Consider the following 23,594-nt stretch of genomic DNA (forward strand, 5'->3'; position numbering starts at 1 on the left):
GTCAATTTTGCTCAGGTTGTTTCATAAGTTTTGTCTCAAAAATTGTAACCACTTTTCAGCCTGGCTCAATTGAGAGTTTGGGATGTTAAATAAGCTGGCATGTTTCAATTTCGCACTTTCCTCTGAATAGAACTCACTCCTTGATCTTTTTTTTAAAATCAGGGTTAGAATCCACCACTGACTCTAAATAATTGTGACATAACAATTGTGGATGTTTCTATGGTTTCCAGTGAATGCAAATGTTTATGTGCGCACTGTCAGTGGCAGGTCTTTAAGCTTTGAGGGAGTTAATTTTACACCATGTATGTAGAACCAAATATTCCAACTTGATGTTTCTACTCCCTTGTGAAATCTTGAGTTTGAACAGCTGTTTGCACAACTTCTTTGATCATAACAGGTAATGAACACCATTGAGGCACCTAGCATTAATTATTTCACTAAACTCCATCTTTGTTAATGACAGTGACGTAAATCTAATGGGTCTACATTATAGTTGAAAGTCCATTAAAAATGCCCTATGACCAGCTGCATTGACAAAGTTACTTATCATGAAATATTTTAGTCTACGGATTGCACCCGTATAAATGGTTATCATGTTGCCACATAATGACCTCTTACAATTGTTATTCAACTTTGCCCTGAGGTTTGTGGACACGCCCAACAATGGCAAAAATGTTAACCTGCAGCAGTTAACTCAACCTTGTCGTTCAAATAATTTTCAAACTCAGTGTCTCTCGCATTCTGAATTTGTTTAATTCTAGTTCTGCTATTCTGGCCAATGAATTCCAATTTGAAGAGACAACCAGTTTCTTTTTCAAACCCCGTTTTGTTCAGTGCTCTCTTCCGACTGTTACACCTTGTATTAGTTCAGTGAAATCATAGAATCCCTGCAGTGCAGAAGGAGGCCATTCAGCCCATTGAGTCTGTCCCGGCCCTCTGAAGGTACACCCTATCTAGGCTCAACCCGCACCCTATCTCCATAACCCCACGAGGCAACGTAGCACAGCCAATCCACCTAACCAGCACATCTTTGGACTACTGGAATTGTAGCAATCTCGCCACAGCAGGAAACCACGAGAATCAATACAGCTGGAGGAACCAGACTAATATTAATTCCGTGCTTTTTTCCCCCCCATGGCCTTATTTCTTGGCTTAATTAAGTGTTTATTTAAATAATAATAATCGCTTATTGTCACAAGTAGGCTTCAGTGAAATTACTGTGAAAAGCCCCTAGTCGCCACATTCCGGCGCCTGTTTTGGGAGGCTGGTACGGGAATTGAACCCGTGCTTCTGGCATTGTTCTGCATTGCAAGCCAGCTCCTTAGCCCACTGTGCTAAACCAGCCACATGCCCATTTAATGCCATGATTGCCCCCACTTAAAAAGCTAATTGCTATTCTGTCGGACTTTGACTCTAACGTCCTACATTCTGCTTCTGTTGAGTAGAGGACTCCAGGTTACATCACTCCAGACTCTCTCAAGCAGAAAAGACCAACAAACCTCACGGGAATGATCTTTTCTTTCTTTTAAAAGTACACAGTGATTTTGTACTATTTTTTGCTTCTTCCAAAGAAGGGAGAGCCAAACATCTGCTAATCTGAAGAAAACCTTTCCACCCGAAAGCCTGACCACCATCTACAAAGCACAAGTCAGGAGTGTAATGGAATACTCTCCATTTGCCTGGATTAATGCAGCTCCAACAACACTCAAGAAGCTCAACACCATCCAGGACAGAGCAGCCCGCTTGATTAGCACCCCTTCCGCAAACATCCAATCTCTCCACCACCGACAAACAGTGGCAGTCGTGTGCCATCCACAAGAAACCCTACAGGATACTTTAAAGTGGTTAGGCTACGTGAGACGCCAAACCCCATTGCGTTCTGCAGGTGCCATAAGAGACAAGTTGATTTTTATAAAATATTGCCATTCTTCATGCTGTTATACTAAAACACATTTTACAAATTGAGGAGGACTAACTCTTCCTAAATTCCCTGTTTTTGAAAATGTCACACATGCATTTGTTTGGTAGGTGAGAAGAGAAAGAAAAACCATTGCACATTTATAATCAAGTCTTTAGTAAGGAATACATAGAACGATACAGCGCAGTACAGGCCCTTCGGCCCTCGATGTTGCACCGACATGGAAAAAAAACTAAAGGCCATCTAACCTACACTATGCCCTTATCATCCATATGCTTATCCAATAAACTTTTAAATGCCCTCAATGTTGGCGAGTTCACTACTGTTGCAGGTAAGGCATTCCACGGCCTCACCACTCTTTGCGTAAAAAACCCACCTCTGACCTCTGTCCTATATCTATTACCCCTCAATTTAAGGCTATGTCCCCTCGTGCTAGCCACCTCCATCCGCGGGAGAAGGCTCTCACTGTCCACCCTATCTAACCCTCTGATCATTTTGTATGCCTCTATTAGGTCACCTCTTAACCTTCTTCTCTCTAACGAAAACACCCTCAAGTCCATCAGCCTTTCCTCATAAGATTTTCCCTCCATACCAGGCAACATCCTGGTAAATCTCCTCTGCACCCGTTCCAAAGCTTCCACGTCCTTCCTATAATGAGGTGACCAGAACTGTACGCAATACTCCAAATGCGGCCGTACTAGAGTTTTGTACAACTGCAACATGACCTCATGGCTCCGGAACTCAATCCCTCTACCAATAAAGGCCATCACACCATAGGCCTTCTTCACAACCCTATCAACCTGGGTGGCAACTTTCAGGGATCTATGTACATGGACACCGAGATCCCTCTGCTCATCCACACTACCAAGAATTTTACCATTAGCCAAATATTCCTCATTCCTGTTATTCTTTCCAAAGTGAATCACCTCACACTTCTCCACATTAAACTCCATTTGCCACCTCTCAGCCCAGCTCTGCAGCTTATCTATGTCCCTCTGTAACCTGCAACATCCTTCCGCACTGTCTACAACTCCACCGACTTTAGCGTCGTCTGCAAATTTACTCACCCATCCTTCTGCGCCCTCCTCTAGGTCATTTATAAAAATGACAAACAGCAACGGCCCCAGAACAGATCCTTGTGGTACGCCACTCGTAACTGAACTCCATTCTGAACATTTCCCATCAACCACCACTCTCTGTCTTCTTTCAACTAGCCAATTTCTGATCCACATCTCTAAATCACCCTCAATCCCCAGCCTCCGTATTTTCTGCAATAGCCGACCGTGGGGAACCTTATCAAACGCTTTACTGAAATCCATATACACCACATCAACTGCTCTACCCTCGTCCACCTGTTCAGTCACCTTCTCAAAGAACTCGATAAGGTTTGTGAGGCATGACCTACCCTTCACAAAACCATGCTGACTATCCCTAATCATATTATTTCTATCTAGATGATTATAAATCGTATCTTTTATAATCCTCTCCAAGACTTTACCCACCACAGACGTTAGGCTCACCGGCCTATAGTTACCGGGGTTATCTCTACTCCCCTTCTTGAACAAAGGGACCACATTTGCTATCCTCCAGTCCTCTGGCACTATTCCTGTAGCCAATGATGACCTAAAAATCAAAGCCAAAGGCTCAGCAATCTCTTCCCTTGTTTTCCCAGAGAATCCTAGGATAAATCCCATCAGGCCCCGGGGACTTATCTATTTTCACCTTGTCCAGAATTGCCAACACTTCTTCCCTACGCACCTCAATGCCATCTATTCTAATAGCCTGGGTCTCAGCATTCTCCTCCACAACATTATCTTTTTCCTGAGTGAATACTGATGAAAAGTATTCATTTAGTATCTCGCTTATCTCCTCAGCCTCCACACACAACTTCCCACCACTGTCCTTGACTGGCCTTACTCTTACCCTAGTCATTCTTTTATTCCTGACATACCTATAGAAAGCTTTTGGGTTTTCCTTGATCCTACCTGCCAAAGACTTCTCATGTCCCCTCCTTGCTCGTCTTAGCTCTCTCTTTAGATCCTTCCTCGCTTCCCTGTAACTATCAAGCACCCCAACTGAAACTTCATGCCTCATCTTCACATAGGCCTCCTTTTTCCTCTTAACAAGAGATTCCACCTCTTTGGTAAACCACGGTTCCCTAGCTCTACCCTTTCATAGTCTTGCTATTTGCTGCAAATTTCTCTCACTTATTTGCTGAGTCCATAACTTCTGTAATGATGTGCTTTTGACTTTTCTGTTTACAGCCCAATTTGGGGATGTCTTGTATGACCTGCGTATAGGTCAGGGTGAGAGCAAAGCCACGTGTGTGGAGAAAGAAAGCCCTGTGGGATTACCACCTCTTAATAGCTTAACGGTAAGCATGTGCACAGTATGTATCAATGCACTTTAAAATAATGCAATTTTATCATTGTTAAAATTATTTATGAGAGAGGTTTAAACAAGCTCTAATAAACCTGACTCTGGAGCAAAGGAAGTAGATTCATATGCAGGAGATAATTTATCAACGTGAATTACTGAGAAATATTGGATTTGTTTTATTTGTTATCACGTGTACCGAGGTACAGTGAAAAGTATTTTTTGTGAGGAGCTCAAACAGATCATTTAGTACATGAAAATAAAATAAAAAAGAAAATACACAAAAGGGCAACACAAGGACCACAATGTAAATACAGATACAGGCATCGGGTGAAGCAGATAGGAGTGTAGTATTAATCGGGTCAGTCCATTAGAGGATCGTTTAGGAGCCTGTTAGCAGCAGGGAAGAAGCTGTTTTTAAATCTGTTTGTGCGTGTTCTCAGGCTTTTGTATCTCCTGCCCAATGGAAGAAGTTGGAAGAGTGAGTAAGCCGGGTGGGAGGGGTCTTTGGTTATGCTGCCCCGCTTTCCCCAGGCAGCGGGAGGTGTAGATGGAGTCAATGGATGGAAGGCAGGTTCGTGAGATGGAGTGGGCTGTGTTCACGACTCTCTGAAGTTTCTTGCAGTCTTGGGCCGAGCAGTTGCCCTATCAGGCTGTGATGTAGCCAGATAGGATGCTTTCTATGGTGCATCTGTAAAAGTTAGTAAGAGTCAGTGTGGACATGCCAAATTTCCTTACTTTCCTGAGTAAGTATAGGCGCTGTTGTGCTTTCTTGGTGGTAACGCCAATGTGGGTGTACCAGGACAGATTTTTGGTGATGTGCACCGCTAGGAATTTGAAGCTATGATCCATCACCTTGGCTCCATTGATGCAGACAGGGGTGTGTACAGTACTCTGCTTCCTGAAGTCAATGACCACATGTCAATGGCATGGATTGTTGTGGTTGCATCATTCCACTAGGTTCTCTATCTCCCTCCTGTATTCTGACTTATCGTTATTCGAGATCCGACGCACTATGGCCGTGTCATCAGCAGATGGAGTTGGAACCAAATTTTGGCACGCAGTCGTGTGTGTACAGGGAGGGGCTAAGTATGCAGCCTTGCGGGGTTCCGGCATTGAGGACTATTGTGGAGAAAGTGCTATTGTTTATTCTTATTGTGGTCTGTGGGTCAGAAAGTCGAGGATCCAGTTGCACAGTTAGGAGTCAAGTCCTAGGTTTTGGAGTTTTGCTGTGAGCTTGGCTGGGATTATGGTGTCGAACTGTAGTCAGTGAATAGGACTGAGAGTCTGATGTCGGACTCCTTGTTGTCGAGATGCTCTCGGGATGAGTGTAGGGCCAGGGACATGCCGTCTACTGCGGACTGCTGTGAAATACACAAAAGCGCTACTTTTAAAACTCCCCTTGTCTCTTCCTTTTGCTCTACACTGGATTGGGGACTGTTGGTGACAGCAGTTAAAATTTCAAGAGTCTATACCAATGTAATGTTTGTTATGGAGGCACTTAACCACTTTAAATCTGTGACTCAGTGGTATTTGTCATAAATGCTTCTCATTATCTTTAGATCCAAGGAATAATCACAGCTGAGAGAGTAGCTACGTTGACCTAGGCTGATACCTTCACCTCCATCCTCGTGCCCTTTTGAAATCTATTTTCCTCCCAACTCTTTCAGCTGCCACAGCCTTCCCACTATATGTTTTAAGGGACTGGATGTAAACTGGAGTCGGGCCTCCTGATCCATTACCAAAATGATGGACAAGAGCCCATTACCCACCTTTATGAAATAGTTACAAGATTTATCGGGACTTCCGTTGTGAGAGATTACTGTGCTTCACTACTGTGTTGATAAGATTTTAACTCACTTGTATTGTAGCGGTCCAATTCCACCTGTAATACAGCTTATTTTGGTGACAGACATTTTTCAATCCGATATGCATCAATGAATTAAATGAATACATTTTTTTTGAACTTTGTGTCATTACCTAGCTATCGTAGAAGCCACAGAAAATGATGAGTGCAGGTGTCCTTTGTCTAAATTGGCAGATGTGTGTTGTAATTTGGGTTCAGGGGTTCACTTGCTGTGAAAGGAATCTAAGTGTTAGTTGACAAGTCTTTATTTTCCTCATCTTGAAAGAAATGTCCACATATAAATCACATGCAAATCTCAATGGGGGGTGATATACTAAACTGGTCAACAAACTAGGCTTTATGGCGGATTCCCAAGGTACCTGATACTTTGGGATTCAATCCCTTCGCCTCGGGGACCTCGGGCGGTACTGGTCCCCCACAAACAGGGACGGAACGTCATACATCGGGGACTCCCAAGGGGATTGGAGGCCCCCAGCTGCATAACTTTTGGAAAGGGTGGTGCCCTGGCAATGCTGGTGCCTAGGTGGCACTGCCAGGGTACCCGGTTGGCACTGCCAAGGTGCCACTCTAGCATTTTATGCGCAATTGGGTTGGGGGTGCTGGGGGGCCCTCCCATATTGCGTTCAGGCTGGGGGGGTGGGTCGAGGATCGGGACGCTCTGTTTTTAAATGGTGTCTCAATCTCTCGCTAAAACGGGGAGTTCCAGCGAGTGTAGCTCCCCATTGTAAAAAAACAGGACTATGTGCGCGTTCCCCGGTCAGGCCCCTTATTCAAAGCGAGGCGCATTGAATAGCCATGTGTTCCTCGACACTGAGTGTGCTGGGAAACACGCAGCTAAACGCGCTCGCTCGGTAACTTTGTTCCTTTTTGGGAAGATCATGTCCATGGAATTCTCTCTTTCATTGGCAGAGGTATAGAATATAAAAGTAAGGATATAATGTTGGAATTGTATAAAACACTGGCGAGGCCACAACTGGAATATTGTGTGCCGTTCTGGTCACCACATTACTGGAAGGAGGTTATTGCCCTGGAGAGAGGGCGGAGGAGATTTACAAGTATGTTGCCAGGGCTGGAAAAGTGTGGCTACGAGGAGAGATTGGACAGGTTGGGGTTATTTTCCTTGGAACAAAGACAGCTGAGGGCTGACTTAATTGAGGTATACAAAATAATGAGGGGGAGAGATAGAGTGGACAGGATAAAATTGTTTCGCCAGTGGTGAATTCTAGAACCATAGATAGGGGACCATAGGGGACATAGATTCAAGATAAGTGGCAGAAGGTGCAGGGGGGACGTTAGGAAACCATTTTTATGCAGAGGATAGTGGGAGTCTTGAATTTGCTGCCCAAGTTGGTGGTGGAGGCAGAGGCGCTAAACTCTTTTAAAAAGTACCTGGACCTGCACCTTAAGTGCTGTTAGATACAGGGCTATAGACCGGGTGCAGGAAGGTGGGATTGGAAAGGGCACCTGGCTGTCCTAGGACTGGCAACGACAAGATGGGCCGAATGGCCTTCTGTGCTAGGACTTTTCTATGAATCAATGAATGGTAGGACGAACCTATCACTGAGTAATAGTACTACTTAAACAAAACAGTGTGGGCATGAAGTGCAACATTTATTTGGTGAAGTGTGTCAAGAAAGTGGAAAATTTGAACAATTATGTGTTATTCCTATTGTCTGAGTAATAACACTGAGCACTGGCTGTCCTTCAACTTTAAGTACTGATGATCTCCAAAGATGATTTTGAGTATTAAAAACTGCATCTGTAAATAATTGTCGTAATTGTGAGACTAGAGCTTCCGATAGCTCCCTTGTGTTTGGTACAGCCTTGCTGTAAATCAAACCGAAATGTGGAGACAAAGAACTTTCCAGAGTCTGAATCCAATATGTGTGAAGTGAGCTGATCTTAATATTGGGTGGCAGCAGGGTGCTCATTAGTCTGCACACCCCTCAATGAGGGAAGGGAAAAATCAACAAGATTTCACATTTTTAAAGGCCAAATATATTGGAGAGATTATGGATGCAGGCATCAAATGACAAATGCACTTAACTAGACTGATTCAATTCATGTCAAAGAACTACTAAAAATTGTTTAGTCACAATATCAGAATTTCCATAGCAACTATGGAAACCTACATCTAGAGGAGGCAGTATTGTCATTAGACTAGTAAACCAGACACCCAGGGTAATGCTCTGGGGAACCCACCAATTTGGGACAGGATTAGAACATGTGTGTATGGTTCCTGGGCCGCCTCGAACACTGCTCGCACCTATCCTCAACCCCCTCACAAATCGACTCATTCTAGCCTTGATGAGCCCTGAACACCATCATGAGCTGAATCAAACTCAACCTTGCACAGGGTGATGTAGTGTTCACCCTGTAGAGGGACTCACTCACACCTCTTCTTCCAATACGTGTGCCAGGTCCTCCTCCCACCTGGCCTTCACCGTCTTGCGGGTGATGTCCTCCCCAAACTCCCTCCATATGTCCCAGATGTGCTGCCCTCCTCCAACTCTGTGCAAGAAAGAATTCTCACCAATAAAGTAGATTGTGGCACTACCGGGAATGTTCTATGAACAAAACCCCTTATCTGGAAGTAGCTACGCTTATCTGCCCCCACCAGTCCTACTTTCTCCTTCAGCTCCTCCAAAGTGGCAAACTACCCCTGCAGAAACAAATCCCTCACCTTTCCCTTTCCACTCCCCAAATGTGGCATCTATTCTCACCGGCTCAAACAAATGTTCCTGCAGATGGGATAGTGTCCTCAGCTTAAATGCTGCCAGAGTTGCCGCCATATCTTCAAAGGTTCGAAGAATATTTTGCGGTGCTAACGGCAGATAAGCCAGTACCTCCAGCTGGACCCCCTGCACAACCCTGACTCCATCCGCATCAGGCAGCCTCCTGCTCATCACACCCAATAATAAAATAACAAATATGTCAGCGGCAACCCCCCCCCCCCCCCCCCCCCCCCCACCCCTCCCGGCCTTTCCCTCTGTAAGAAGCCCCCTCCGAATTTGAGGGGTCCTCCATTAAATAGGTGCCTCACATTGGACAACTGTTTCCCGCCCTTCACAAAACTCGTCCCCCACTATCTCTGGGAGATGGTGCTCCAACTCAACGCTAAGACCCTAGCCAAAAGCTTTGCATCTACGTTGAGCAACTAAATTGGGCAGCCTGACCCGCACTCCATGGGGTCCCAGGAGGATAGAGATAGATGCCTGCCCCAGCATCACCATGAGAAAACCCCATACCAGTGAATCATTGAACATCCCCAACTGATCCGTGAACTGGAATTTCACTGGGAACCCATCCGGCACCTTCCCTATATGCATCTTCCATAAAGCAATTTGAACTTCCTCCAGCTCCAACAGCGCTTCCAACTCCTCCTGCAAATCCTCCCCCACCTGTGGGAACTCCAAACCCTCCAGAAACGTGCCTCACCCAGGCCTTCCACAGCCTGGTCTGGTCCCACACCCACAGGTGAGTTCCTTGTAGAAAGAGCACATCAGCCCCCAAACCCTTTTGAGTAGGAAAAAGCTCTTGCCCTCACAGGCCCTCCTAGGCCCTGCACGTGCCACGTGACTAACCTTGTCATGGGTCTCTCACAACTCTCTCCACCCCCCCATGCACGCGCGCGCACTCACTCACTAGAGTTGGCCACCTGCATCTTGGTTCAATGCTCCTACATAAATTCCTGGGTCCGAGGCCCACTTAAGTTGCTTCCAGCCCACCATCTGGGGTGAGACAGAGAGAATCCCCTAGTCACTGTTCAAGGGAAACAAGGTAGCACAGTGGTTAGCACAATTGCTTCACAGCTCCAGGGTCCCATGTTTGATTCCTGGCTTGGGTCACTGTGCGGAGTCTGCACGTTCTCCTTGGGCGCGATTCTCCGCCCCCCACGACGGGTCGGAGAATAGCGGGAGGGCCTTCCTGACATTTTTCCCGACCTCCCGCTATTCTTCCCACCCCCCCCCCCACGGCCGCCCCACGACACGAATCGCTGCTCGCCGTTTTTTTACGGCGAACAGCGATTCTCCTCTAGCCGATGGGCCGAGTTCCCAGGCCTTTACGGCCGTTTTCACGAACGCAAACACACCTGCTCTCACCGTTCGTGAAAACGGCCGCAAAGTGCCGTTCCCGACAACCATGGCACCGATTGGCACGGCCGCACCACGCGTGCATGCGCGGGTTTGACGCATCTGCTTGATGACGTCATCCGCGCATGCGCGGGTTAGAGCCGTCCAACCCGCGCATGCGCGGCTGACGTCATCGTGCGCGTCAGCCGCCGTGACCCTTGGCGTGCGGGCTTAGCGACGGTCGCTAAGGGGGGGAGAATCGGGTCCCGGGAGGGGGCGCGGAGGCTGCCGTGAAACACGGCCAGTTTCACGGCAGCCTTTACGACTCTCCGCATTTGCGGAAAATCGCGCCCCCTGTGTCTGGGTGGGTTTTCTCCGGGTGCTCCGGTTTCCTCCCACAGTCCACAGATGTGCAGGTTAGGTGGATTGGCCATGATAAATTGCTCCTTAGTGTTCAAAAAGGTTGGGTGGAGTTACTAGATTACAGGGATAGAGTGATGATGTGTGGTTGGGTAGGGTGCTCTTTCCAAGGGCCGGTGCAGACTCGATGCGCCGAATGGCCTCATTCTGTATAGTAAATTCTGTTCTATGACAATTCTTCCCCCCCCCCCCCCCAAAACTAACCAAACAAATAACAAGACTCATTGTGTGCTCCACCTAACCCGGCGCAACAGGCTGAAGCTTCTCTTCCCCCCCCCCCCCCATTCCACTCCCGATCACTCGCCACCTCCCCCTTCCCACTGGTGAGGTGGCCCCCATCAGGGTCGCACTCTAATTTCCTCCCCAAAGATAAACAACAACTACCTAATTTCTCCTAACCCCCCCCCCCCCCAATGCCCATAAAACAAACTTTTCTTCCATCCAAAACAATGTCAGTCTCACCCCCCCCCCCCCCCCCCCCCCCCCTTCCATCAGACCCAACCTTCAAAACAATAAGAACATAACAAAAAGATACGTAAATACACTTTACAGACACTCCATAAAGTCCCCAACAGAACTCCTCAGACTGGTCCCACCATCTCCCTGATGTAGGCCTCCGCCAGTTCCACCGTGTCGAAAAGTAATTTTTCAAATCCATTGTGACCCGCAGGTGTGCAGGTCCCCTTATATATATATTCGTATATTCTCACTGTATGCCCATCCCAATCAAAATTGTGGCTGCTTTTCGTCCACTCCAAGACCCCCTCTGTCTGATCATTGTGTGGTGATGCCGGCATTGGACTGGGGTGGGCACAGTAAGAAGTCTTACAACACCAGGTTAAAATCCAACATGTTTGTTTCAAACACTAGCTTTCAGAGCACTGCTCCTTCCTCAGGTGAATGAAGAAGGAGCAGTGCTCCGAAAGCTAGTGTTTGAAACAAACATGTTGGACTTTAACCTGGTGTAAGACCTCTTACTCTGATCATTGTGAAAGTGAATAATTAGCGCCCACGGTGGCTTGTTCGGCCATGGTGTCTGCCGGAGTGCTCGATGAGCTCTATCCAACTTGGGAGGGGTGAGCACCTCATCCGCTCCCGCTAGCCGAGAAAACATCTCCAAGAAGCTTCGGGCCCTCCACACCCTCCGGCAGTCCCATCTTCCTGAGGTTCAACTGCCTTGATTTGTTTTCAAGATCCTCCACCTTCAGCCTCAGACCCTTGTTTTTTTTTTCTATAAATTTAGAGTACCCAATTATTTTTTTTCCCAATTTAAGGGGCAATTTAGCGTGGCCAATCCACCTACCCTGCACATCTTTTGGCTTGTGAGGGTGAAACCCACACAGACACACGGAGAATGTGCAAACTCCACACGGACAGTGATCCAGGGCCGGGATTCGAACCCGGGTCCTCAGCACCGTACTCCCAGTGATAACTACTGCGCCACCATGCTGCCCCTGCCTCAGACCCTTGTTGCTCATCGTCCTGAGCAGCAACTCCGCTTCTAACAAGCGAAACGCTCCTCGTGCTGCGACGTGGCCTCCTCCGCACCCTTCAACGTCTCGACTTGTGCATTCACTGCATTCAGGGTCTTTTCCAGCTGATAACAAACCTGGTGCAGTGCCGCCTCCGTCAGTGCCTTTAAATGACTTTATTTCAATGCCCTGCTGCTCAAACTACCTGTCAATCAGCTTGCCGTATTTCTCCAGCTCCTGCGCCATCACTGGGGCAGCAGGGTAGCATGGGGGCAGCACGGTAGCATGGTGGTTAGCATAAATGCTTCACAGCTCCGGGGTCCCAGGTTCGATTCCCGGCTGGGTCACTGTCTGTGCGGAGTCTGCACGTCCTCCCCGTGTGTGCGTGGGTTTCCTCCGGGTGCTCCGGTTTCCTCCCACAGTCCAAAGATGTGCGGGTTAGGTGGATTGGCCATGCTAAATTGCCCTTAGTGTCCTAATAAAGTAAGGTGGGGGGAGGGGGGGTGGTTGTTGGGTTATGGGTATAGGGTGGATATGTGGGTTTGAGTAGGGTGATCATGGCTCGGCACAACATTGAGGGCCGAAGGGCCTGTTCTGTGCTGTACTGTTCTATGTTCTACTACAATCAGCGTGTCTCGTGTGGTGGGCACGGCAGCCATCCCCCCCCCCCCCCCCCCCCTCTCAAGTTTTTCCAATGGGCTACCCTCCTTGGCTTTCTTTGCAGTGGGCTTCTTCACCGAAGCTTTCGACATGTCTTTGTTGGGAAACAGTTCACTAACTCCACCAAATGAGTGGGCATCAAGAGCCCCTGAAAAAAAGGGTAAAAGGGATGAGAGACAAAGACTCTGCTTTGGCCACCTTTCATGTGTCTTGCTTTCACATGATTTCACCAGAAGTTCAAAGGAAGTAACTATCCATTACTAATTGGATAGTTTAATTCCATATAGAAATTGTGCTTTTGATGGTGTGTGTTTATTGAGGACCCAGGTTGATGTACACTGTCAAAAGACAATTTCCCTGGCTGTTACCTGTAGTTGACCTATTGTGGATACAGGGTGCTACTAACAGTGGAAAAGGACCTTTCCTCCTGTGCTTACCTTCCCACTACTATTTCTGAGAAGTGGGGGATAGAGAAAACCCCTTCTTATTCTATTTAATTGTACTGAACAGTTTCTATAACTTAGCACATGAGTACAATGTCCAATGTGTTGGCCATGCAGAGTGTGTGACCAACTGAATTTCTGATCAAATAAAAAATACGAAAGAGATATTGGAGATGAGCGTGTGTTCTCAACACTTGTATTTGCATGGCATATGCATGTTTACTTTATTATTTTTAAACTTTTGTTAAAATGATGGGATAAAGCAGAGTGAGAGTGAATTTTTAACCAGTGCGATTGCATTACTTCCTTTGGCTGCTGAATGGTGGAAGACGTTTAAGTAAGTGCACATGTGAAGCATATTTTCATGAGTGAATAAGTACACAAGGTGTTTCCCACTAAAATTTATGTATTTAGCTAAATTAAGGGATGTCACCTTTGTACTGCGTCAGCAATTTCTCTTGGACAATACTTTTTTTTTAAAGGCCGATGATGGAAAGGATTTGTTACAAAGCTGTTTTATCACTAATACTTTCAGCATGTTTTGACAAACTGAACACTTTCTTTTGTACAAACTTTAGATTGGCAAAAGCACTATGAAGGACCATCTACCACCTTCATGTCGGACCCAGGTCAAGGTGCAACATTTATTTGAAGATGCTGGAAACAGGCGAAATGCTGCAACTGCGCAGTCCACTGTGCCTCGTACTTGTAAAACAGCACTCCCTTCACTTAAAGAGAAGTACCCGGATGGTACAACCTCGACAAAATCAGATGCCGGTTTGCCTAAAGCAAAAGTTGCTATAATGCCTACACAAGCCATGAAGATGCACATGCATCAGTTGTCTTCCTTTGAGCATCAGGAAATTTTTAACTATCCCGAAATTTACTTTATGGGTTTAAATGCAAAAAAACGACAAGGGGTAGTGGGTGGATCAAACAACTGTGGTTATGATGATGATCAAGCAGCCTATATACTTCTGCCTCATGACCACATAGCATATAGATACGAGATACTCAAAGTTATTGGAAAAGGAAGCTTTGGGCAGGTGGCTAAAGTGTATGACCACAAACAGCGGCAGCACATGGCATTGAAGATAGTGCGAAACGAGAAGCGGTTCCACCGGCAGGCAGTAGAGGAGATCCGAATTCTGGAGCACTTGAAGAAGCAAGACAAAAACCTGCAGATGAATATCATCCACATGCTGGATAATTTCACATTCCGCAACCACACCTGCATGACCTTTGAATTACTGAGCATGAATCTGTATGAACTGATCAAAAGAAACAAGTTCCAAGGGTTCAGCCTGCAGTTGGTGCGGAAGTTTGCCCATTCCATCCTACAGTGCCTAGAAGCATTGCAAAAAAATCGAATCATTCATTGTGATTTGAAGCCTGAAAATATCTTGCTGAAGCAGCAAGGCCGCAGTGGCATCAAAGTCATAGATTTTGGCTCCAGCTGCTACGAGCATCAGCGTGTTTTCACATACATCCAGTCACGATTTTACCGAGCCCCTGAGGTTATCCTCGGCTCCCGCTATGGGATGCCCATTGACATGTGGAGCTTTGGCTGTATCCTTGCTGAATTATTTACTGGGTATCCTCTGTTTCCTGGGGAAGATGAAGGAGATCAATTAGCTTGCATGATGGAACTTTTGGGGATGCCACCTCAAAAAATGTTGGATCAGTGCAAACGAGCCAAGAACTTCTTCAACTCCAAGAATCAGCCTCGCTATTGCACTATCACCACACTTCCAGATAACACCGTGATTGTGAATGGTGGTCGCTCTAGAAGAGGTAAGCCAAGAGGTCCACCAGGTAGCAGGAGCTGGGTGACTGCGTTGAAGGGTTGCGATGACTCGCTGTTCATCAGCTTCCTAAAGAGATGTTTGGACTGGGAACCATCTAATCGCATAACATCCACCCAAGCTTTGAGACATTCGTGGCTAGTTAGACGTTTTCCTAAACCACCCACTGTGGAGAAGACCACGCCAGTTAAATCTACGGCAGGTAGCAGTAGTTCCTTGCCTGGAATTGTTTCCAAGTTGCCCTCGAATATTGGCACAGGCACCAAACTAAGGACCAATTTGGTGCAAATGTCCGATTCAAATGGAAATAGTATACCTCTACGTACTGTGCTTCCAAAATTAGTTAGCTAAGGCTATTGTGTGCTGCAAATTAAACCCAAGAACATGTGTCAAATGCAAAAAAAATGTTTCTTACATAGGTCTTTTTGCTGATAAAATGTTTAACAAGTTTTTCATAATTATTATGTATAAGAAAACTACCGTAATTTCCAAGTTGCATTAAAGTGCATAAAATTATTCTTTATCCATCTGACCCTCTCGAGGCTATTGTAGTTTTTAATCTCCATTAAATTATGAATACCCCTAGTTTGTTGAGAATATGAAGCAAATGTACTATGCTTAAATCTCGCTTCACATTTTTAACTACCTGGCAGGAGTGATGAATATAAAATATCGTGGTCAAGGTCTGTTTACACCCGACCCCACCAAGTTAAATTCTTTCAACCATGTTTTATTTCAGTTTAGGTTTTTTAAAAATCCTATTGTTCTTAATACAGTGTGCTAGTTAATTAAGGATCCCATTATAAATTAAGTAACATAATTGTCCGTCCTCCCCCTCCTAAACATACATACACTAATTTTTACTTTGGTGTGGCTTTGATGGAAACGAAGAAGACTTGACCAGCCATTAATGCCCTATTCAGGCAATGATGGGACTCGAAACATCGGGGCATTGGTAATTAATTACCACTGGATTTCTGGAACGCACTTTGAAAATTGTAGACCAATTGTGTTCATTCAGTTGGTCACAACGATAGAGGACATTCAGCTCATGTAGCTCAGCTGGGGATGGATACTGCAAGCCACTTCTATTTCAGTCTTGTCACTCAAAATATCTGGCTCTCCTAACGCAAGAGTAAGTTTTAGCCTTCTCTATGCTATACAGCAGAAAGCTGTTGATCACCCTGCTGAGTGATAGTTTATTCCACAAGGTGCATGTGACAAATATATCCCTCAGAACCCTTCAACCTAAGGGTTTCAGAATTTAGAATGTTCATTGAACTGCATCCTCATCTGGGTCCTATCTCCCATTTTAAACTTACAAACTTACTTGGGTGGAGAGCAACTTTGGGGAAAAAAAATAATTGGAAAATGTGAGCAAGAATTGTGACAACTGAATTCTACCTAACATTTTATCTGACGAAGAAGAACAATCCATTCTTAAGATGACTCCACCATACAGGTAGAATCATTTTTTTCTAATATCTAGGTGCCATTTTAAAAAAAACTTTGAAAATTTGTCTTTGTAAATGTTTGCGTGAAGATTCACATCAGCTATGAGTGGGCCAGCAAAGCAGGAGTGCAGCCAAGGGATTTACAATAAGTGTTGTTTTGTACTGTGGCAAACAAGCAACAAGGCTTAACTACAATTTACTTTTCATTGCTCACTGATCAGTGAGAGTTTTTGTTAAATCAAAATGGTGTCAGAGTTAAAATCTACAGGGTTGTATAAACCTGCAGTCCACCCATAACAATCCCATTCAATGCCAATATAGCAATCTGATTGCTGTAGTTTTGAGGACAAACACTGTGACATATTTTTAAAAGCCTACAAAAAGGGGAAGAAGTGGCAAGACATATTTTGGTGTGCATTTCAGGGGGGAAAATGGAAACCAATGACAAACGTACAGACTCGCAAAAAGAAATGTTGTTGCCTCACCATTTTTATGTTTCTCAGTGTTAGTTCCTTGAAGATAATCAGGCGAAACCTTTATGCATCCTGCCTCTTCACCAATTGCAGATCTTCAGATTAAGGCCTGCCCATAGTGTACAGGTACCACACCCAGATCCATACTTTCAGGAATGATCCAAAAATTCTCCCCTGTAACAGCAAGTTTTAATAAATGCGAGGATAGGGCCTCCCCCTGATATTTTGTGACTCCTCCATCCTATTAAAATAATTTAAAATGTTGGTACAAGACATTTCAAACCAGATTCACTCAATCTTGAATATCCACTGTGCAAATTTAAATACACCTGTTTGATTACAGCAAAGACTTTGCAGGAGGTTTTAATGTTTCCATGTGATGGCATGCTTTTAATCTTTATAATTGTGCACTTTCAGGTTTAATTCCGTTTACAAAATGTTTCAACAGCAGCTTTTTGATATCTGGATAAACGACGACAAACATTTTTGTACATTAAACAAATGCCTTATGAAATCCTTCCTGCTTTACAAAAGATTTCGAGATATTCCAGTGGTTTAACATTTTGAAAAGTATCTATTGGAATAATTGCGGGTCTAATGCAATTTCAGTTGAATGAAATGCCAGATCTTTACTTCAAAATATAATTTTCAATCTCAGGCATAATATGGATGAATGTTGTTCGCAATTTTATGGATTGTGTTTGAGGAAGAGGAGATTATCTTGTTACACTATGTGCAGTGCATGCTTCTGCTGCTTGTTCCCATTCATGGGAAGCTGGATATCCAGGTTAGGTGGGCCAGAGGTCTGTTTCTAATTGCTGTTGCGCATGGGTTGAACATTGAACCAAAAACCGGTTTGGAGAGCAGACATTTTGCTACTTACTGATCCTTGCTCACTAACTTGTAATCTTATTGTACACTTAAACTGGTATAAAGCAGCCAATGTGTGAGTGAGACAGGCAAAAACTTTACAAAAGTGTTATTTTAACCTTTATGTGTAACATTCATGTTTTTCTACACATTGCAAAGCAATCACTGCCAATTTTTCTGATAAAGCAATACATGGGTAATTTTTTCATCAATGTAAATGAATGGAAAATCCATTTTCTGTCTAAGCTTTTCTAAGTGGTGCTATAAACTAACCACATACACTTTATAAGATGTGCAGGTTAGGTGGATTGGCCATGATCAATGGGCGGGGGAGCGGGCCCTGGGTAGAGGACTCTTTCGGAGGGTTGGTGCAGACCCGATGAGCTGAATAGCCGCCTTCTGCACTGTAGGGATTCTATATGCTGTAAGGTACAACTAATTTGATTATGTTTACAACCCAAATTACATTGTCGTTTCTTGCATGAGTACTGCTTCTGTAATCCATCAAATTGCAGGCATGTTAAACCTAACCACATGAAGCACCCTGCCTCAGATAGTCATAGGTTATTATTGCAAACATACAAGAAATTTCAGCACCACATTAGAAATATTTCACGATGAATATTGAGTCACTTCAATGTATTGAGTGCTGGTGATTCACCAATGACTTACATTGAACAGACCTGTACATATTGGCTTAAATACAAATTTTCTGTGGAACTGGTGACATGTTGCGATATCCTTGTGCAGTGTCTTAAGCTTAGAAGTTCAAATCCACAGCAAAGAACTGTGTTTGAAGAACACCTGCCAATATTTATGGGGTGTGCAGGAGCAACAGCAGATAATGCAGCTGGCATTTTCCCTACTGTTTACCTTGAGAGCCTCTTCTGCAGCAAAGGGAATCTATTGCGAATGGAGCTGTTCAGTTGTAACCAGAGGTGTGTAAACTGTGGCCTGTCAGCCCTAGCAGACTAGTCCATAAAACATCTCCATTTTATTTGCTTGACTTCATGGTGTCACTGGTTTGTCCTGTTTTGAGAGTCAGGAAAAGAGCGGTTCTTAATTTATCAATCCCAAATCAGAACAAGGGGGTCATTATTAGTCATTGCTCAAGTAATAAAATCCCAGCAGATCATCTGGCAATGGAGTTTAGTAATGGGTGGGTGAGATGCTGTGCTTTTTTACTACCCAAGTGGTCACGGTGAAAATTGTCCCTGAAGATTAAGTTGAAAAAAAATGAAATGAAAATCGCTTATTGTCATGAGTAGGCTTCAAATGAAGTTACTGTGAAAAGCCCCTAGTCGCCACATTCCGACGCCTGTTCGGGGAGGCTGTCACGGGAATCGAACCGTGCTGCTGGCCTGCTTGCTCTGCTTTCAAAGCCAGCGATTTAGCCCTGTGCTAAACAACCCCTAGTTAGCACCACAAGCTTAAGATATATGCAAATTACTGAGAACACTTGCATAAACTTGCCATGTTCCTGCAAAGCTGCGTGGTGTGGAATTAATAGCCCATTGCGATATAGGGACACTGCAAACATAAGCATTGTTCTCTTTTAGAAATGAGTTTACTTTTAGGTAACAAAAGCCTTTACAGCAATTCTGGCTCAGTTGGTTAACTACCTTCATCAATAGTGGAGCCAATTTAAAGTCCTTAGTTTAGGGATGAAGCAAGTGGAATTTCAATGCAATTGCTTTTACAACACCAGTGGACAATCGGGGGAAGTACCAACCTGGCACTAAATGTTCTGAATGTCTGCTCCTTGTGTTATGGTGTGAGCTAGCCTCCCCCTGTTTATGTTGCAGCTTAGTCGATTACTTTTGAGATTTAAAAAAAATTTTGCAAGCAGTTGGGAGTTTAAAAGTTGTCTGTCATCCAGAATTAGGGAATGTGCCAGAACCCAAGGTGAGAAACTATTTGAATTACTCCAGGGAAGCCAATACGATTTGGAACAGCTATTTATCACTGTCTACTTAATATTTGTGGATTGAAATCTTCAGTAATGTTTTGAGTTTAAATACGTTCCTGAAAATCATCTAACTTTCCTCTTATGTACTGTAAATATAACCTCATGCAGTGCAATAGCAAACTTGATCTTTTGGATAAATTTTCTTCGATATTTACATGACTGAAATATAAAAAGTATTTTTCCATACTGAACTATTCACCTTAATATAAATTATTGATATGGTTCATCAGAAACAGTGACAACTTGCTTTATATTGAGCAAAAATGATCCACTGTTTTACAAGCATTATCGATGGATAATTTGACATGGATCATGTGAAGAGCCACCAGTCAGGATGGTGTGTGGCACAGATGGGAACTTGCAGGTGTTGAGTAGGAAAGAGAGATGGCAATTATAGGGAGTGAATTCCGAGCCTATCACTTTGACAACTGAAGGCATGGCCATTAATAGTGTAACTGTTCAAATTGGGAATGGACAAGTGGGAAGAATTGGCAGAGTACTGGATGCAAGGCTGGAGGAGATGATGGAAATAGGGGGAGGTGAGGCCACAGATAAATCTGTGAATGGGTGAGAATTATAAAAACACATTTTTTAACTGAGCGCAAGGGAGGTATGGCTGAGGGGATTTTTTTGCAATTAAGGACATGGGTAGCAGAGTTTTAAATGACTTAAGTTTGTGGAATTGTACTATGGAGGCCAGCCAAGAGTGGATTGTGGAATAGTTTAGAGGTAACAACGGCATGGGTAAAGGTTTTTGCCACAGAGAGACTGAGGCAAGGGCAGAGTTGGGTAATACTGAGGTGGGAATTGGTCTTGGTGACGATGTAGGAATGAGATTGGAAACTCTGGCTTAAATGGAACAGCAAGATTCAGCCTGATTCAGTCTCACAGTAGGCTGGGGGATGGATAGAGTCAGTGGTAAATTAACAAAGTTTAACACGAGGACAGTAACTTGTGTCTATCCAGTGTTAAGTGAGGAGGATATTTCTGCTCTTGATGTCCATCTAAGGTTAAATCTCTGAAAGGGTATATTTTCCATTATAGTTGAATAATAATTAATATTTAAAACTCAATTTTCAAATTAAATGACAGAACTTATTCCAAGTCATCAAAAGTTTAACAGAATTTTTCTTTGAACTTCTCACAAAGAAAAGTAAACTTCTGCATTAATGACATCCTGACATAGTAAAATGGAAGAAACAAACTTACTTTAAGGAACAAAATGACACATCTATAGATAAATTGGTTTGCTCAATTTTTGCAACAACAACCTGCATTTGCGTAGTGTCTTCAATGTAATCTATAAGACCCGAGACTGAGTAAACAATAACAGTAAACAAAATTTGACACCGCTCCAATCCAAATAAGGAGATATTAGGATAGGTCAAAGAGATCAGGAGGTAGTGGCAGTGAGGCTTAGAAAGGAAAGTTAAGAGCTTAAAATATTATTCCAAGAGCTGAAGGCGTGGCTGTCATTGGTGGAGCATTAATGCTCCTCTTTCATTTCCACCTTCTAATAGGATGTCCTGAACATGTGATATTACGTGAAAAGGTTATCGTGGATTATGTTGGGCATCTGGCAAACATGTTAAACATCATGACTGGTTTCATAATTGCAATTTCATAATTCCTGACCTGAGATAATGGGGAATTTTTAATTGGTCAGTTGATAAGATTGACAATTTCACTCTTCAAAGGTTATTTAATGTGAACAGTATCTCGTACCTCAAATCGAAGGTTAACTATAACTTGATAAAATTTGATTACAGTGCAATAATTCTACCCAAGCTGGTCAGCTCTTTAAGGAAATAACTATCTGCCAACGTTGAAAGTAAAATAATCTTAAACTGTGACAAATTTTAAATTTTACAGTAGAATTTTTAAAAACATGTTTACGACAGTCATGCAAAACATGGTATGAATTGTTTTATTTTTAAGGTGCCTTTTTAAACTGGCATAATCAGCATTTGGGGGGAAATTTCCCATTGTGTTCTGAATGTCACGGCAGTGTTCAGCTGTTGTTGATGTCCTGGAAAAATAAAAATGAAATACGTTCTCCAATTCGAAAATTTCTAACAAGACTTGAATAACTCATTTGTCGATAAGTGCAAACTGTAAGACTGTTGCATTGTCAATCTGCCAGAATTCAACACTAATGATTAAATATTCTGCGTGGTGTGTGTGCATTATAAAACTTAAACAGCTATTTATTGCTGGTGTATTGCCTCTTAAACTACCTCTGGTAGACAGTTTTGAGGGTGTGTGCTCGATGGAACGTACAAAGACTTGAAGGAACCAAAACATGTACACTGTGATTCTGTGGGCCCTGTCTCTGGTCTTTTGCAGTGTGCCTTGTTAGATTTAGGGTATTGTGACCCAACCAGCCTACATACTGAAATATTCAAGGGATTATAATCAGTCCCTCAAAGCAGTCATTCATATTAACGTATAAAATGTTGTGATTTGCATTTTATTGTTCAAGAGAATGACATTTTAAAGAATAAAAAAAATCCTGAAAATGATTTGAATGTCAGTCGAATTTTATTGGATTTTTTTTTGTCACCTGAAGTTCAGTAGCTCTGTTGACTGAGTTTGAATTAGCTCCAACACAATGTTTTATTTCAGTGAAAATCAATTGAAATATGTGCATACAGTTCCCATCAAACAATTGTTTGATTTGTTTCTATTTGGTATCTTTGCATTTGAACTATTTTAAAAATTATGCATGGATCTCCTTTTCATAGGGGGAAGCAGTGGCGCACTGTATTGTGTTGTCACTGGGTCAGTAATACAGCGACCCAGGTTCTAATCCCACCACAGCAGAATTTGAATTCAATAAAGAAGAAAAGCCTGAATTCAATATATAATGAAGATCAAACAATTGTCGTAAAAGCCCATCTGATTCATTAAAATCCTTTAAGGAAGGAAATCTGTTGCCTTACCTGGCCTGGCCTATTGCATGTGTCATTAGGCCACTGATTGAATCTTAAATGCCCTCTGAACTGGTTTATCAAGCCATTCAATTGTATAAAACAAGTTACAAAGTCTTAAGAAGGAATGAAACCAGTCAGACCACGGTGAATCGACTTAGGCACCAGAGACGACAACGGCAAACGCAGTCCTGTTGACCCTGCAAAGTCTTCTGCACTAACATCTGGGGGGGCTTGTGCCAGAATTTGGAGAGCTCTCAAGACTAGTCAAACCCCACATAGTCACACTCACGGAATTATACCTTACAATGTCCCAGACACCACCATGCAGAGAATAGTAAACAGGAGGGAGCATCCTTGGAGTCATTCACTCCAGACCTTATGAAGTCTTATGGCATCAGGTCAAATATGGGCAAGGAAACCTGCACGTGAACAGCCATATTCCTCAGCTAGGTGGCACGGTAGCACAGTGGTTAGCACAGTTGCTTCACAGTTCCAGGTTCAATTCCCAGCTTAGGTCACTGACTGTGCGGAGTCTACACGTTCTCACCGTGTCTGCATGGGTTTCCTCCGGGTGCTCGTTTTCTCCCACAGTCCAAAGATGTGCAGCTTAGGTAGATTGGCCATGCTAAATTGCCCTTAGCGTCCAAAAAGGTTAGATAGGGATAGGATGGAGGTGTGGGCTTAGATAGGATAATCTTTCCAAGGGCCTGTGCAGACACGGTGGGCCGAATGGCCTCCTACACTGTAAATTCTATGATAATCAGTGCTCTTCCATGTTGAACACCACTGAGGGTGGCAAGGGCACAAACCAAGTTGTCCTTTAGGACATAGCTGCTGGACTGGGTCCAGCAGATCGCAAGA

General features: G+C 43.8%; 1 protein-coding gene across 1 annotated transcript; it reads left to right on the forward strand.

Moving 5' to 3' along the window:
* The first annotated feature begins 269 nt into the window (after positions 1 to 269).
* On the forward strand, positions 270 to 22,322 carry LOC119978245 (dual specificity tyrosine-phosphorylation-regulated kinase 2-like). Its single transcript, XM_038819723.1, has 3 exons — positions 270 to 397; positions 4,183 to 4,292; positions 13,808 to 22,322. Exon 3 carries the CDS (start codon positions 13,823 to 13,825, stop codon positions 15,383 to 15,385), a length of 1,563 nt encoding a protein of 520 aa, XP_038675651.1. The 5' UTR covers positions 270 to 397; positions 4,183 to 4,292; positions 13,808 to 13,822; the 3' UTR covers positions 15,386 to 22,322.
* The last annotated feature ends 1,272 nt before the right edge of the window (positions 22,323 to 23,594 follow it).

The sequence above is a fragment of the Scyliorhinus canicula genome, chromosome 15 (assembly GCF_902713615.1).
Source record: "Scyliorhinus canicula chromosome 15, sScyCan1.1, whole genome shotgun sequence".
NCBI lineage: Eukaryota > Metazoa > Chordata > Chondrichthyes > Carcharhiniformes > Scyliorhinidae > Scyliorhinus > Scyliorhinus canicula.